This window comes from Biomphalaria glabrata, chromosome 2 (assembly GCF_947242115.1).
Source record: "Biomphalaria glabrata chromosome 2, xgBioGlab47.1, whole genome shotgun sequence".
Taxonomy (NCBI): Eukaryota; Metazoa; Mollusca; class Gastropoda; family Planorbidae; genus Biomphalaria; species Biomphalaria glabrata.
The window spans coordinates 22,513,331-22,528,158 of NC_074712.1; the positions used below are offsets into that span (position 1 = coordinate 22,513,331).

Sequence of the window (14,828 nt, forward strand, 5' to 3'; positions counted from 1 at the left end):
TGTCCCCGAAGCCATCCATTATCCTCCTCTTCGTGTTTCATTGACTTCCCCTGCCCATCCATTTCCTCCTGACTGTAAAATAATTTTGTTTTATTTCTAATTTGGAGCCGGAGACTCTCGTCCAGAGGAATACCTCAATATCCATTTTGACGGCCATTTTTGTCATTTGAAATGAAAGTGTAACAATATTAGGCAATAGTGTATAGCCTCTTTTAGGCAATAACATACATCCTTTTTAGTAAGCAATAGCATACAGCTTTTTTAGTAAACAATAGCATATATCCTTTTTAGTAAGCAAAACCATACAGCCTTTTTAGTAAGCAATAGCATACAGCTTTTTTAGTAAACAATAGCATATATCCTTTTTAGTAAGCAAAACCATACAGCCTTTTTAGTAAGCAATAGCATACAGCCTTTTTAGTAAGCAATAGCATATAGTTTTTTTAGTAAGCAATAGCATACAACTTTTTTAGTAAGCAATAGCATACAGCCTTTTTAGTAAGCAATAGCATATAGTTTTTTTAGTAAGCAATAGCATACAGCCTTTTTAGTAAGCAATAGCATACAGCCTTTTTAGTAAGCAATAGCATATAGCCTTTTCGTAAGCAATAGCATATAGCCTTTTTAGTAAGCAATAGCATATAGCCTTTTCTTTTAGGTGATGGTATGCAGCATCTTTTTTTTAAGCATGCAATTTTGTTATTTAGCAACGCTGTGGTAGTCGCTGTATCAGAGATGCTTTCACTGACAAAAAGAGAGCAACTGGCGGCTTGCGGTTTTCCACAAAGGCTGCGGAATACATTAAGAGCAAATAAAAATGAACTGCTGAGGACAGACGTAGACAGCTAAAACTAAATCGACCCCTGGCGGACAAATGGTTATGTCTCAGCTAGATAGGGCAAAACATGGGTTGGGTTGCCTGAGCCAGTCTGGAAAACCAGTAACCTGGCAGAATTTAAGTCATTGGTTAACATGTATGACTAAATGCATGACGCGTATGAGTATTCCTCTTTTTTGAAGTAACATCTGTATTATATAAGATGGGATACGTGTGTGTGTGTGTGTGTGATGTATACTTCAGGGCCTGTTTTACATTGGTTCATGCTGCCCTTTTTACGAACGAAATGTAATGTGACCTAAATCTCCGTTCACTCTGGGAAGCATACAGAGTTATCTGTTCTTAACTTCCTACAGGTTTCAGCATTTCCGTTTTTGAAATTGAGATTTCCTATCCATAGATCTAGATAGCGGTGTAGAATGAAAGAAAAAGACAGACAGAGAGAGAGAGAGAGAGAGAGAGATGAATATATGTCATCAGGGCAGTCCCTGTGGGAGGAAAAAACATGACCTAAGAAAAAAATGAATTAAAACTTAAAGAATAAAGAGCAGGCCAAGTCGGCATGAAAGGTGTTACCAACATATCAAAAAAATCTCTCAAGATATGGGGTAATTACTGCTTTTTAAAAAAGTTAATAGTTTCATTTCTAAACTCCCCGATGACTTAAATTCAATTACATTCCTACATCTAAATGTAAAGATATATAGCAGATTTTTGTCGTACTTTTGATGTCAATGGAAATGTGTATCATACTTTCTGTTCTTTTTGAATGTAGTTCCGAGAGAAATATTAGAACTACTCAATAGCTAGCTAGTCAACATCTCTTCAAATAGCTAGCTAGTCAACATCTCTTCAAATAGAGCCAAAGAAACTAGGTCATGGCCAAGGCTACTTTTAGAGAAGAGTGAAAACATTTTTATTTGTTTAACCTAACCGATGAAGTAATTTACATATTACAAGGTGAAGACTTTTAACCTTTAACCCATATTTTATCCCTTTTTGCAACAGACGTAGACGAGGACAGACGTAGACGAGGACAGACGTAGACAGCTAAAACTAAATCGACCACCGGCGGACAAATGGTTATGTCTCAGCTAGATAGGGCAAAATATGGGTTGGGTTGCCTGAGCCAGTCAGGAAAACCAGTAACCTGGCAGAATTTAAGTCATTGGTTAACATGTATGACTAAATGCATGACGCGTAGGACGTAATCATCTTTTTTGAAGTAACGTCTGTATTATATAAGATGTGGAACCAGGTCTTCTGGGAAGTGAAATATAACTCTGTCGAACAACAAGTAATTTATTTATATTTTATCTTGTCAATTAAATGTCGCTGACCATTTTGTCCCAGTAGCTGACCATTTTGTCCCAGTAGCTGACCATTTTGTCCCAGTAGCTGACCATTTTGTCCCAGTAGCTGACCATTTATTTCCCAGTGAACACATGAACGTGTTTTTTTTAAATGTGGATCTAAAGGTCGAGAGATGATGTTGACTACAATGGTCACTCAACGATGTTTATCTAGTGGTCATCACTTTACAATGTCCACACATGATCAATAGTTACATGCTGACCAGTAGAATCAGATGACTAGCGCTTCAATGCTGTCCAGTTTACACATCTAATCGATACCATTGGCCACTCTCAGTTCTCTACTCTGGGCTCCAGTGAAAGAAATCAGATTGCCACATTATTCTTGAAAAAGTCCTAAGTTGGCAGAGGCGTAGCCTATATGCATGTCTAAAGGGCAGACAATCAGTTAAATAGAAAATGCACTTTTTAACTATATTGCATATCTTAGTCTCTCTCCAAAGAAAAAAAAAAAAGTTACTTTTAATAGGAAAAAACAAACGATCGATGGCCTATAGGGGAAGTAATCAGTATCTTTTGCCTGTGCTCCCACATCAAGGTCCTAGTTAGCGAAGTCTTACAATCTCAGTACCTTAAAGCTTTCAGTGAATCAAAACAAAACTTTCAAACTTAAAGCTGAAGTAGTCAACACTAAATAACTTTCATCGGGGAGGGGGGGTGCAATTTGGTGACCGATTTTTAGCGGCCCCCGGCTGTTTATTTGTTTTTTTTTTTTGCTGTATATTTGTTGTTATTGACTGCTTATATGGTGTTATTGACTGCTTATATGGTGTTATTATCTGTTTATTTGGTGTTGTTGGCTCTTTATTTGATGTTATTAGCTGTTTATTTGTACACCTATACCATGTTCGCTGAGCTATACAGGAAAGATGGGATATGGAACCAGGTCTTCTGGGAAGTGAAATATAACTCTGTCTAACAACAACTAATTTGTCAGTCATAATAATGATTTCAAAAATGCTAAATATTTGTAGGCTATAGAAAACTCTATTAGTTCAATTACTTGCCCATGGAATAGACAAGAGCACCTAGACCTCATTTGTCAAAATCACTTTCAAAAGAAAAATTTGCCAAAAAAAATAGAAATAAATACAGGAGGGTTTAATTGTGTTTATTGAACACTCAGAAACATGTTATAAAACTTTTTAGTGCTTATTAATTTAACAATGAAAAACAGTTGTTCAAATAAAATCACAGTTGGCCTTCACAAACAGACCGGATCAAATCTTACATTTTGAATAGTTGATTAGCGTTTGTTTATTTTATAATCATTAAAGTTAAATTTTAAATACGCTAAATAGGGTTAAAATGATTCTACTACGAACTGATAGCTAGAAAAACAGTAATAGTTTAAAGTGTTGATTAAATCATGAATATGACTTAGATTACTAGCATGAATAGGACTTAGATTGCTAGCATGAATATGACTTAGATTGCTAGCATGGATAGGACTAGATTACTAGCATGGATAGGACTTAGATTGCAAGCATGGATAGGACTTAGATTGCAAGCATGGATAGGACTTAGATTACTGTCGTGGATATGACTTAGATTACTGTCGTGGATATGACTTTGTGACTGATACATTAAATCAACGTTTCAGACTAGCTGTAGATTAAAGAAACAAAAGACACTCTCTAGTATCTAGTTACAAACAGCAAAAAATCTATTTGTAATTAAATCATTTCGAAAGTTGATCCGTACATTCAAGAATTCAAGAGATTCTCTGTTTTCTTTTCACAGTCTGAGAACATGTTGTTGACGTCTATAGTGACTGTGATATTGTGTGTGTGTTTACGTCAAGTTCAAAGTAAGTATATTTACTAACATATTCAAAATTCAAAATACTTTTTAAAAATCTCGCTTATATTAAGATAAAAATTGCATCAATTATTTGGACTCATTCGTGTAGTTAAACTTTAATGATTCAAAATGTAAATCTAAAATTACAATATCACAATAGGCTTGCTGTTCAAAAAGGATTAGCTGTTTAACTAACCAGTGGAACTTACCTTCTTGAGTGCGATCCTAGGGCACTATTAGAATTTGTCAAGCTAGTATATGTATTTTATCATCTTATTGGTCATTTTAGTTGACCTTTAGTTTTGAAGAAACTTGTTTAGCCCAACTTTCATTCTTTGCAGCTTGCTCAGTGCGCTATGGTCCAATCACGTTTCTGGGCCACTTGGAGGGGGGTGTATCGGCAGAAAGTTTTTTTGCTCAATTTTCAAAAGGAATAAAAAAAATATTTCAGAGTCAGAATTTTAATTCCAGTGTCATTTCGCCCGTATGCAAATTACCACCCCAGTGGTCAATGGTCACATGCCCTAGCTAGCCCCTCCCCCCAACTCGCAGCATCCGTTCACCAACAACTTCAGCAGAGCCGACACAGACAGCCGTTAGACATGCATTAGACAAACATACGGGCGAAATGACTCTGGACCAGAAGAATGTTTTTTCGGACATTCCGATGGTCTAGAGGTTAAGTTTGCGTAGTGCGTTATCGCTAGGCGGTGTTGTCGTTTCCAGGGTCACTGGTTCGAGCCTTGGTCGGCGCAGTTCCATATTTCGTAGCATTTAATTCACTACTTTCTCTCTTAAAAACTTGGTCCCTGGTGCTGTTATTCATTTATGTTTAATTATGTATGTATCACATCAGGATAAAAAGCCGCTTATTTTAGTGTGTTTTGTCGGTTGGTCTGTCCGTCACCTTTATATATAAAACACTAAAACTTAATGAAAATCTGAGTTAACCTTTAATGTTCCTTCCAAAACATTGCAATACTTTCAAGTTTCTATAATAGATTGTTCCGGATGTTTTTGTGAAAAACAAATCAATGCCAACGAATGTTTGTTTACTCTTCCAACTTATATTACATTTAAATTCCGTGCTTGAACGTTGCAAAAACCCGTGATCTATAGTCTGTGGTTTCGATTTTTAAAAATAAATTACTTATAAATGCTAAATGAAAATCTCTATACGGACTACTATTTTATTAACTATTAAGTTGTTCTTGATATCGTTTTATAAAAAATAAATTATGTCAAATGTTTCAAATCGTATAATTGGCTAATATATATTACACTTATATTCTTGGAAAATACGTTTAATCTGGGAATCGTTCCTTTTTTTCATCTTAATACAAATTTATGTCAAATAACTTTTTTTTTTCAAAAATATCGACAATAGGTTGTTCAGGCTTTTAAAAAAAGAAAGTAATTTACTAGAAACAATTATTGAAAATATTTTTTGTACTTATTTGACATTAAATTTTCTTGCTAACACATAACAAAATACGGTTTAGAATGTTCCGGATTTGGTTTTGAAATAGTACTCGACCTACATTACTTTAATTTTCTTAAAAATCGTCGCCAAAATTGTTCCGAATTTTATATGAAAAATCTGCTAACGCCAAATAATTGTTTGAAATCCATCTTTAAATAAATAAAACCAATAATCTTCTTTTCGTTTACGAAAATTGGTTTTTCCGGATTTTTATGAAAAACTATTTATGTAAAATTGCACTTCTGTCTTACATTACATTAAACTTTCTAGCTAAAACGTTACAAAATCTAATTATCGTTTATATTATGTTCCGATTTTTAAGGAAAACAACTTCCTAACACCAAAGTATGGTTTGAAAAATTCTCGACAAAGCTATAGTACATCTAATTTTCACACGAGACCATCCCAAAATTTTAATTAACGGTATTAGATTTATCTGGAATTCTCTTTTTATCTTACTATATATGTAAAAACATCAGGAACAATCTAAGGAAGATACTTAAAACTATTGCGACGTTTTGGAAGGAAAATTTAAGGTTAATCAAATTTTAAATAGCTTTTAGTGTTGTTGTTTTTTCGATAATAACATGAAGGACACTAACTGGAACCGTGACGTATGTATAGTAGCCTTTAAACAAACTAAAGACCCTCAAAAAAAAAGTTGCCAAACTCTATGAAAGTATTAGTATTTCATAGATCTTGGCCTAGTTTACCATGTTTAGATCGAAAGGATCTAGATCTAGATCTAATTTTTAAAACTACACTTTGCACAGATAGTTTTTTACTTTGACTCATGAAAATACAAAATAGAGTCTATTGATTTCATTATTTAATAAAATTAACATTCAAATTTGATTTTCAAAAGCATTTTTACATAGATTCGTTCCTTATATTTGAGAATTTAGAAGTCCTGACGTACATTCTTTCATGTTACACATCTCTCTATTCCTAGGTTTAAAACTCTATTTCAACTTTAAGATGATAGAACTTCTCTTCGCAGAGATATTTTTATACTTTAACACATGACCATACTATTATAGTCCATTCATTTCATATTTTAAGCATTTTTCATACATTCGTTTGCTATAGCTGCGAGGCCGAGTTGACATACATTTTAATAGTTGAAGTCGTCATGAAGTCGCGTACATCTAACAAAAAAGGTCACGCATACGCATAGCGAAAAAAGGTCACGCATACGCATAGCGAAAAAAGGTCACGCATACGCATAGCGAAGCCTCCATGCACGCGCAGAACGAACTCTATCCATGCCAATATTTCACTCTAGATTAGTCTAGATCTAACTCTAAATAAAGTCTATTCATTTCAAATTTTAATCAAATATATGTTTGCCTACAAGCAAATGTTTTAATTTGAAAAAAAAAAAGAATTTAGTTAGATTAGCTATTTTGATAGTTCTATTCATACTATTTTTACATTCATGCATTCCGCATCCGCTTTACCTATAACATTATTATTTCGTTTTATTGTTTCCAAAAGACTCTCTGTGACTATATCGACATTGATACGCAAATTAAGACCCGCAGACGCGGGTAAAATATGGCTAGTATATATATATATATATATATATATATATATATATATATATATATATATATATATATATATATATATATATATATAGAGAGAGAGAGAGAGATATAGATATATATAGAGTTATATATCTTTAAATGAATTGCATCAGAACTATGTTCATCAAGGTTAAATCTCTCGTGTTAATAAAGATATTTATTTTACGAGTCCATTGTTACGTAATGGAATTTTTGTCCGTTTACGTCATATAAATCAATTCTTTAAATAAGGCCTTGTTACATAGTGGATTTTTTTTCCTTTGATGTCATACGAAATAAACTCTTCAAATGAAATGCTAAAACAACTCGGTATAGTAATGTTTATTAATCCTCGTTATCTGACTCGTATTTAAAAAAGACATAATAGCTAGATTTAGATCTAATCTAGATTTTTAAAACTAGATCTAGATTTTTAAAACTAGATTTAGATTTTTAAAACTAGATCTAGATTTTTTACAGTATATCTAGATTTTAAAAATAGATGTATTCATATTTTAGCTAAAATCATTGTAGATTCTAGATCCACATTCTAGTTCCATTTAAATAATAATGCCAATAGCTCTGTAGTTAACAGTTTTTTTTTCAACTACAAATCAATGCTGAAAGAGTATCTAAAATCGCTCGACTGACATATTGTACATATCCGGTAGATGTCATGCCGCAATGTGTAATATATATATATATATAATAGGCTATTAGTTTGTAACTAGTTTATTATTAAGTTAACAGCAATGCCTGGTCGTGTGGTTAGCGTGCTGGACTGATTATCTTGACGGTCCCGGGTTCATGCCCTGCTCGCTGCCATCCCCCGTCGTCCAGCTGGAGGTTTGGACAAGGAAGTTAATTATCTTTAAATTTGAAGGAACATCCGAAACATGTAAAACAGAAAAAAATAATTTCTACAACGGCAAAGGAATCTTTGAAACATTATTACTTTTGACAATCAAAACAAAATCACGTCTTCAATATTCCTTGCAAATAGGCGGATCCGACAGGGATATGATTTGGGCCGCCTCTGAGTTTGTAATCTTGTTTGCTTTGATTTTGTTTATTTTAAGTTTGAGGAGTTTTAAGTTTAAAATCCCCATCCAGAGGGTTTTGCGATTAAACCTCCCTCTTATATAAAACTAAAAATAATGCAAACGAAAATTTCCAATAGCCAAGGGGGATTTTTATTTTAAAACCTCATCCGAATTTTTTTTAACGATAAAACCCCTCTCTTCAATGTATGTCTAAAGCATACATCAGTCACCAGATTCTATGAGCGCACCCAAAAGGGGTTTGTGTTTAAAACCCCTCCAGAGGGCTTTAAGTTAAAACCCTATCCAGAGGGTTTTGAGTTTAAAACCTCCCTCCAGCGGGGTTGGAAGCTAAAAACCACCTCTTCAATATAAAAAAGACAAATTACACTAAAAAATCTATGAGAGTAGCCAGAAAGGGGGGGGGGTGAGTTAAACCTGCCTCCTCCAGAAAGCTTTAAGTTTAAAAGTCCTCGGATGGTTTTGAGTTTAAAATCCCCTTACTGATAGTTTTGATGTTGAAAATCTCCTCTTCAATATTATTCTACAGTCACCAAATTCTATGAGCTCAGATAAGGGGGTGTGAGTATGTTTTTTAGTTTAACCCCCAGCCCAAACAGATGGTTTTGACGCTAAAACTTCCTTTTTCGATATACAATCTAAAGCAAACTAAAGTCACCGAATTCCAAAAGCGTTGCCAAGAGAGGTTACACATTTCTACCAGTCGCTGGGCTCGAAATTGAAAAAAGACTAAATGTGGCTCAACAAAGATGGCTTAGACGGATTTTAGGAGTCATTTATAGAGATCGGGTCTCAATCAAGGAAATCCTATGCCGAACTGGGAGTCGACCACTTAGTGAGGTTGTGACAGAGCGTCGCATGAGGTTTGCTCTTTGACAAAATGAATTACGCATACCAAGAGTTGCGATGACATGGTGGCCATTACTTGGAAATCGGAAACAGGGAAATCCTGGCTCGACACTTTCATGGAGGACCTCAGAACATGTCAGGTGAAGAGAGGCATCAGACATTGCCAGACACTTTCATGGAGGACCTCAGAGCATGTCAGGTGAAGAGAGGCATCAGACATTGCCAGACACTTTCATGGAGGACCTCAGAGCATGTCAGGTGAAGAGAGGCATCAGACATTGCCAGACACTTTCATGGAGGACCTCAGAGCATGTCAGGTGAAGAGAGGCATCAGACATTGCCAGACACTTTCATGGAGGACCTCAGAACATGTCAGGTGAAGAGAGGCATCAGACATTGCCAGACACTTTCATGGAGGACCTCAGAGCATGTCAGGTGAAGAGAGGCATCAGAACATGCCAGGTGAAGAGAGGCATCAGACATTGCCAGACACTTTCTTGGAGGACCTCAGAGCATGCCAGGTGAAGAGAGGCATCAGACATTGCCAGACACTTTCATGGAGGACCTCAGAGCATGTCAGGTGAAGAGAGGCATCAGAACATGTCAGGTGAAGAGAGGCATCAGAACATGTCAGGTGAAGAGAGGCATCAGAACATGTCAGGTGAAGAGAGGCATCAGAGCATGCCAGGTGAAGAGAGGCATCAGAACATGTCAGGTGAAGAGAGGCATCAGAGCATGTCAGGTGAAGAGAGGCATCAGAACATGTCAGGTGAAGAGAGGCATCAGAACATGTCAGGTGAAGAGAGGCATCAGAACATGTCAGTTGAAGAGAGGCATCAGAACATGCCAGGTGAAGAGAGGCATCAGAGCATGCCAGGTGAAGAGAGGCATCAGAACATGTCAGGTGAAGAGAGGCATCAGAACATGTCAGGTGAAGAGAGGCATCAGAACATGTCAGGTGAAGAGAGGCATCAGAACATGTCAGGTGAAGAGAGGCATCAGAACATGTCAGGTGAAGAGAGGCATCAGAGCATGCCAGGTGAAGAGAGGCATCAGAACATGCCAGGTGAAGAGAGGCATCAGAACATGTCAGGTGAAGAGAGGCATCAGAACATGCCGGGTGAAGAGAGGCATCAGAGCATGCCAGGTGAAGAGAGGCATCAGAACATGTCAGGTGAAGAGAGGCATCAGAACATGTCAGGTGAAGAGAGGCATCAGAACATGTCAGGTGAAGAGAGGCATCAGAACATGCCAGGTGAAGAGAGGCATCAGAACATGTCAGGTGAAGAGAGGCATCAGAACATGCCAGGTGAAGAGAGGCATCAGAACATGCCAGGTGAAGAGAGGCATCAGAACATGTCAGGTGAAGAGAGGCATCAGAACATGTCAGGTGAAGAGAGGCATCAGAACATGCCAGGTGAAGAGAGGCATCAGAACATGCCAGGTGAAGAGAGGCATCAGACATTGCCAGGTGAAGAGAGGCATCAGACATTGCCAGACACTTTCATGGAGGACCTCAGAACATGTCAGGTGAAGAGAGGCATCAGAACATGCCAGGTGAAGAGAGGCATCAGAACATGCCAGGTGAAGAGAGGCATCAGACATTGCCAGACACTTTCATGGAGGACCTCAGAACATGTCAGGTGAAGAGAGGCATCAGACATTGCCAGACACTTTCATGGAGGACCTCAGAGCATGCCAGGTGAAGAGAGGCATCAGACATTGCCAGACACTTTCATGGAGGACCTCAGAACATGCCAGGTGAAGAGAGGCATCGGACATTGCCAGACACTTTCATGGAGGACCTCAGAGCATGCCAGGTGAAGAGAGGCATCAGACATTACCAGACACTTTCATGGAGGACCTCAGAGCATGCCAGGTGAAGAGAGGCATCAGACATTGCCAGACACTTTCATGGAGGACCTCAGAACATGTCAGGTGAAGAGAGGCATCAGACATTGCCAGACACTTTCATAGAGGACCTCAGAACATGCCAGGTGAAGAGAGGCATCAGACATTGCCAGACACTTTCATGGAGGACCTCAGAGCATGCCAGGTGAAGAGAGGCATCAGACATTGCCAGTGACAGATTTTTGTGGAGACAGCTTGCTGCACGGTTCGCCGAACGGCGCGGGAGGATCTAAGTCCTCAGTAAGTAAGATTATCAGATTAGGTTATAAAAACTTAAAATTTTTTGATAGCATGATAATGCACTTTAGATACCCCAGAATATGCACTTTTTTTAAAATGCCCAAAATAGTGCCTGGCGGCGGGGCTCCACCCCAAACCCATTAATTCCAGGACGAACTTTTTCTAGAGTACAATAAACGTCTTAAAAAAGAATGAAGGGTCAGAATGTAATAAAGATTAATGATGCACACACGCACACACACACATATATGTTTGTATATATATATATATATATATATATATATACATAGGCCTATATATATATATATATATATATTTATTTTTTTTATTTATATATTTATTTATTTATTTATACTAGACAGATATTACGCTCTGCCCGCGGGTCTTAATGCTGATATAGTCACCAAAAGATTAACATAAACATTAGAAACAATTAAAGAAAATAATTATGTTATAAGTAAAGCGAATGCATGAATTCATGAATAAAAAATATTATGAATGGAGCTAAAAATAGCTAATTGACCTGAATTCAAGTTTTAATAAAAATTTTGGCGAACTAATGTAGACCTATGTAAAAATGCTTTTGAAAAAAGAAATTTGAAAGTTAATTTGAATAAAATATGAAATGAATGGAATATAATTAATATGTTTGTGTGTTTAATTATAAAACTATCTTGGCGAAGATAAGTTTTATCATCTTAAAGTTGAAATAGAGTTTTAGATCTATGAATATAGAGAAGTGTAACATTTCGAGTAATGTCTAATGAAAGAATGGACGTCAGGAATTCTAAATTCGAAGATATAAGGAACAAATTTATGTAAAAATGCATCTGAAACACAAATTTGAAGCTTAATTTAATTAAATAATGAAATCAATAGACTATATTTTGTATTTTCATGTGTCAAAGTAAAAAACTATTTGCACAAAGTGTAGTTTCTAAAATTAGATCTAGATCTAGGTCCATTCGATCTTTTCATGTCAACATGGTAAAAATAGCCTAGATTGATGAAATTATAATGCTTTCATAGAGTTGGAAAACTTTTTTTTTGAGGGTCTTAAGTTTGTTTTAATGGTATAATACATACACTACGGTCTAAGTAAGCACCCAAGGAACATTTATGCCAAGTTTTATCAAGATTGTCTAACGCCTTACTTTCTACTTTATAATATAAGATATATATATATATATATATATATATATATATATATATATATATATATATATATATATATATATATATATATATATATATATATATATATATATTATACATGCTTGTATAGATCTGTAATGCAATTTATGTCTGTGGGACTATTATTGGAATTTTTTAAAGTCTACATTCGCTAAACAAGGGTGTATTTAACAATCTAAATCTAAAATTCATTAGTAATTAAAAGAACATTTAATTGCACTATAAGATGTATAAAGGAGGTGTTCTCTTTATTTTTAAAAAGTATTTTATATGTTTTTCTATTATCTTTTTTAAAAAAAATATATATCTTGTTTGTCATCACGTTTTCCTATGAGATTTCCTAAACTGTTCAAGATCTAGATTCTTTCCTTTGAATCCATTCAATTTTTTGTGTGTGGTTAATATTTGTTTTAAATCGTTGGTTTTGATTCTCTGAAGGAATCTACTTACAGAGCACGTCTCAGTGGCACACGATCAACCATGCGATTTTATCTTTAATCCCTCCCTCCCTCCTTGTCATCACGTGTCATGTATGTGATTACTAGAAACGTGACATGTCCACGCTAAATGACATGGTGAAACATTCGGCTAGAAGAAACAGCAAAACTCATCTTCAAAATGTTTTGCCAACATGTTTCGTTTTTTTTTGTTTAACTCGATGCATATCTAGTTATGGGTGGGAATGTTAGTGTGTAGGTAGGTTTGTTAGTGTGAAGGTATGGGTGTTAGTGTGAAGGTAGGGATAATAGTGTGAAGGTATGGATGTTAGTGTGTTGGTAGAGATGTAATTGTGATAGTATGGATGTTAGTGTTTTGGTAGGGATGTTAGTGTGAAGGTAGGGATGTTAGTGTGAAGGTATGGATGTTAGTGTCTTGGTAGAGATGTAAGTGTGATAGTATGGATGTTAGTGTTTTGGTAGGGATGTTAGTGTAAAGTTATGAATGTTAGTGTATGAATGTTAGTGTGTTGGTAGGGATGTTAGTGTATGAATGTTAGTGTATGGATGTTAGTGTATGGATGTTAGTGTATGGATGTTAGTGTATAAATGTAAGTGTATGGATGTTAGTGTGTTGGTAAGGATGTTAGTGTATGAATGTTAGTGTATGGATGTTAGTGTGTTGGTACGGATGTTAGTGTATGGATGTTAGTGTATGGATGTTAGTGTGTTGGTAGGGATGTTAGTGTATGGATGTTAATGTATGGATGTTAGAGTATGGATGTTAGTGTGTTGGTAAGGATGTTAGTGTATGAATGTTATTGTATGGATGTTAGTGTGTTGGTAGGGATGTTAGTGTATGGATGTTAGTGTGTTGGTAGAGATGTTAGTGTGTTGGTAGGGAAGTTAGTGTATGGATGATAGTGTATGGATGTTAGTGTATGAATGTAAGTGTATGGATGTTAGTGTGTTGGTAAGGATGTTAGTGTATGAATGTTAGTGTATGGATGTTAGTGTGTTGGTACGGATGTTAGTGTATGGATGTTAGTGTATGGATGTTAGTGTGTTGGTAGGGATGTTAGTGTATGGATGTTAATGTATGGATGTTAGAGTATGGATGTTAGTGTGTTGGTAAGGATGTTAGTGTATGAATGTTATTGTATGGATGTTAGTGTGTTGGTAGGGATGTTAGTGTATGGATGTTAGTGTGTTGGTAGAGATGTTAGTGTGTTGGTAGGGAAGTTAGTGTATGGATGATAGTGTATGGATGTTAGTGTATGAATGTAAGTGTATGGATGTTAGTGTGTTGGTAGGGATGTTTGTTTATGGATGTTAGTGTGTTGGTAGGGATGTTAGTGTGTTGGTAGGGATTTTAGTGTATGGATGTTAGTGTGTTGGTAGGGATGTTAATGTGTTGGTAGGGATGTTAGTGTTTTGTTAGGGATGTTAGTGTATGGATGTTAGTGTGTTGGTAGGGATGTTAGTGTAAAGGTATAAATGTTAGTGTATGGATGTTAGTGTGTTGGTAGGGATGTTAGTGTATGAATGTTAGTGTATGGATGTTAGTGTGTTGATAAGGATGTTAGTGTATGAATGTTAGTGTATGGATGTTAGTGTGTTGGTACGGATGTTAGTGTATGGATGTTAGTGTATGGATGTTAGTGTGTTGGTAGGGATGTTAGTGTATGGATGTTAATGTATGGATGTTAGAGTATGGATGTTAGTGTGTTGGTAAGGATGTTAGTGTATGAATGTTATTGTATGGATGTTAGTGTGTTGGTAGGGATGTTAGTGTATGGATGTTAGTGTGTTGGTAGAGATGTTAGTGTGTTGGTAGGGAAGTTAGTGTATGGATGATAGTGTATGGATGTTAGTGTATGAATGTAAGTGTATGGATGTTAGTGTATTGGTAGGGATGTTTGTTTATGGATGTTAGTGTGTTGGTAGGGATGTTAGTGTGTTGGTAGGGATGTTAGTGTATGGATGTTAGTGTGTTGGTAGGGATGTTAATGTGTTGGTAGGGATGTTAGTGTTTTGTTAGGGATGTTAGTGTATGGATGTTAGTGTGTTG

At 35.9% G+C, this 14,828-nt stretch overlaps 1 protein-coding gene across 1 annotated transcript in view; it reads left to right on the plus strand.

Annotated features, from left to right (window-relative positions):
* The window catches only part of LOC106067947 (neuronal acetylcholine receptor subunit beta-3-like), a 93,034-nt gene that overhangs the window by 21,147 nt on the left and 57,059 nt on the right, over positions 1-14,828 (plus strand). Inside the window, exon 2 of the mRNA XM_056019654.1 lies at positions 3,955-4,021. Within this exon, the coding sequence (XP_055875629.1) occupies positions 3,964-4,021 (58 nt within the window). The 5' untranslated portion in view covers positions 3,955-3,963. The remainder of the gene's footprint in view (positions 1-3,954; positions 4,022-14,828) is intronic.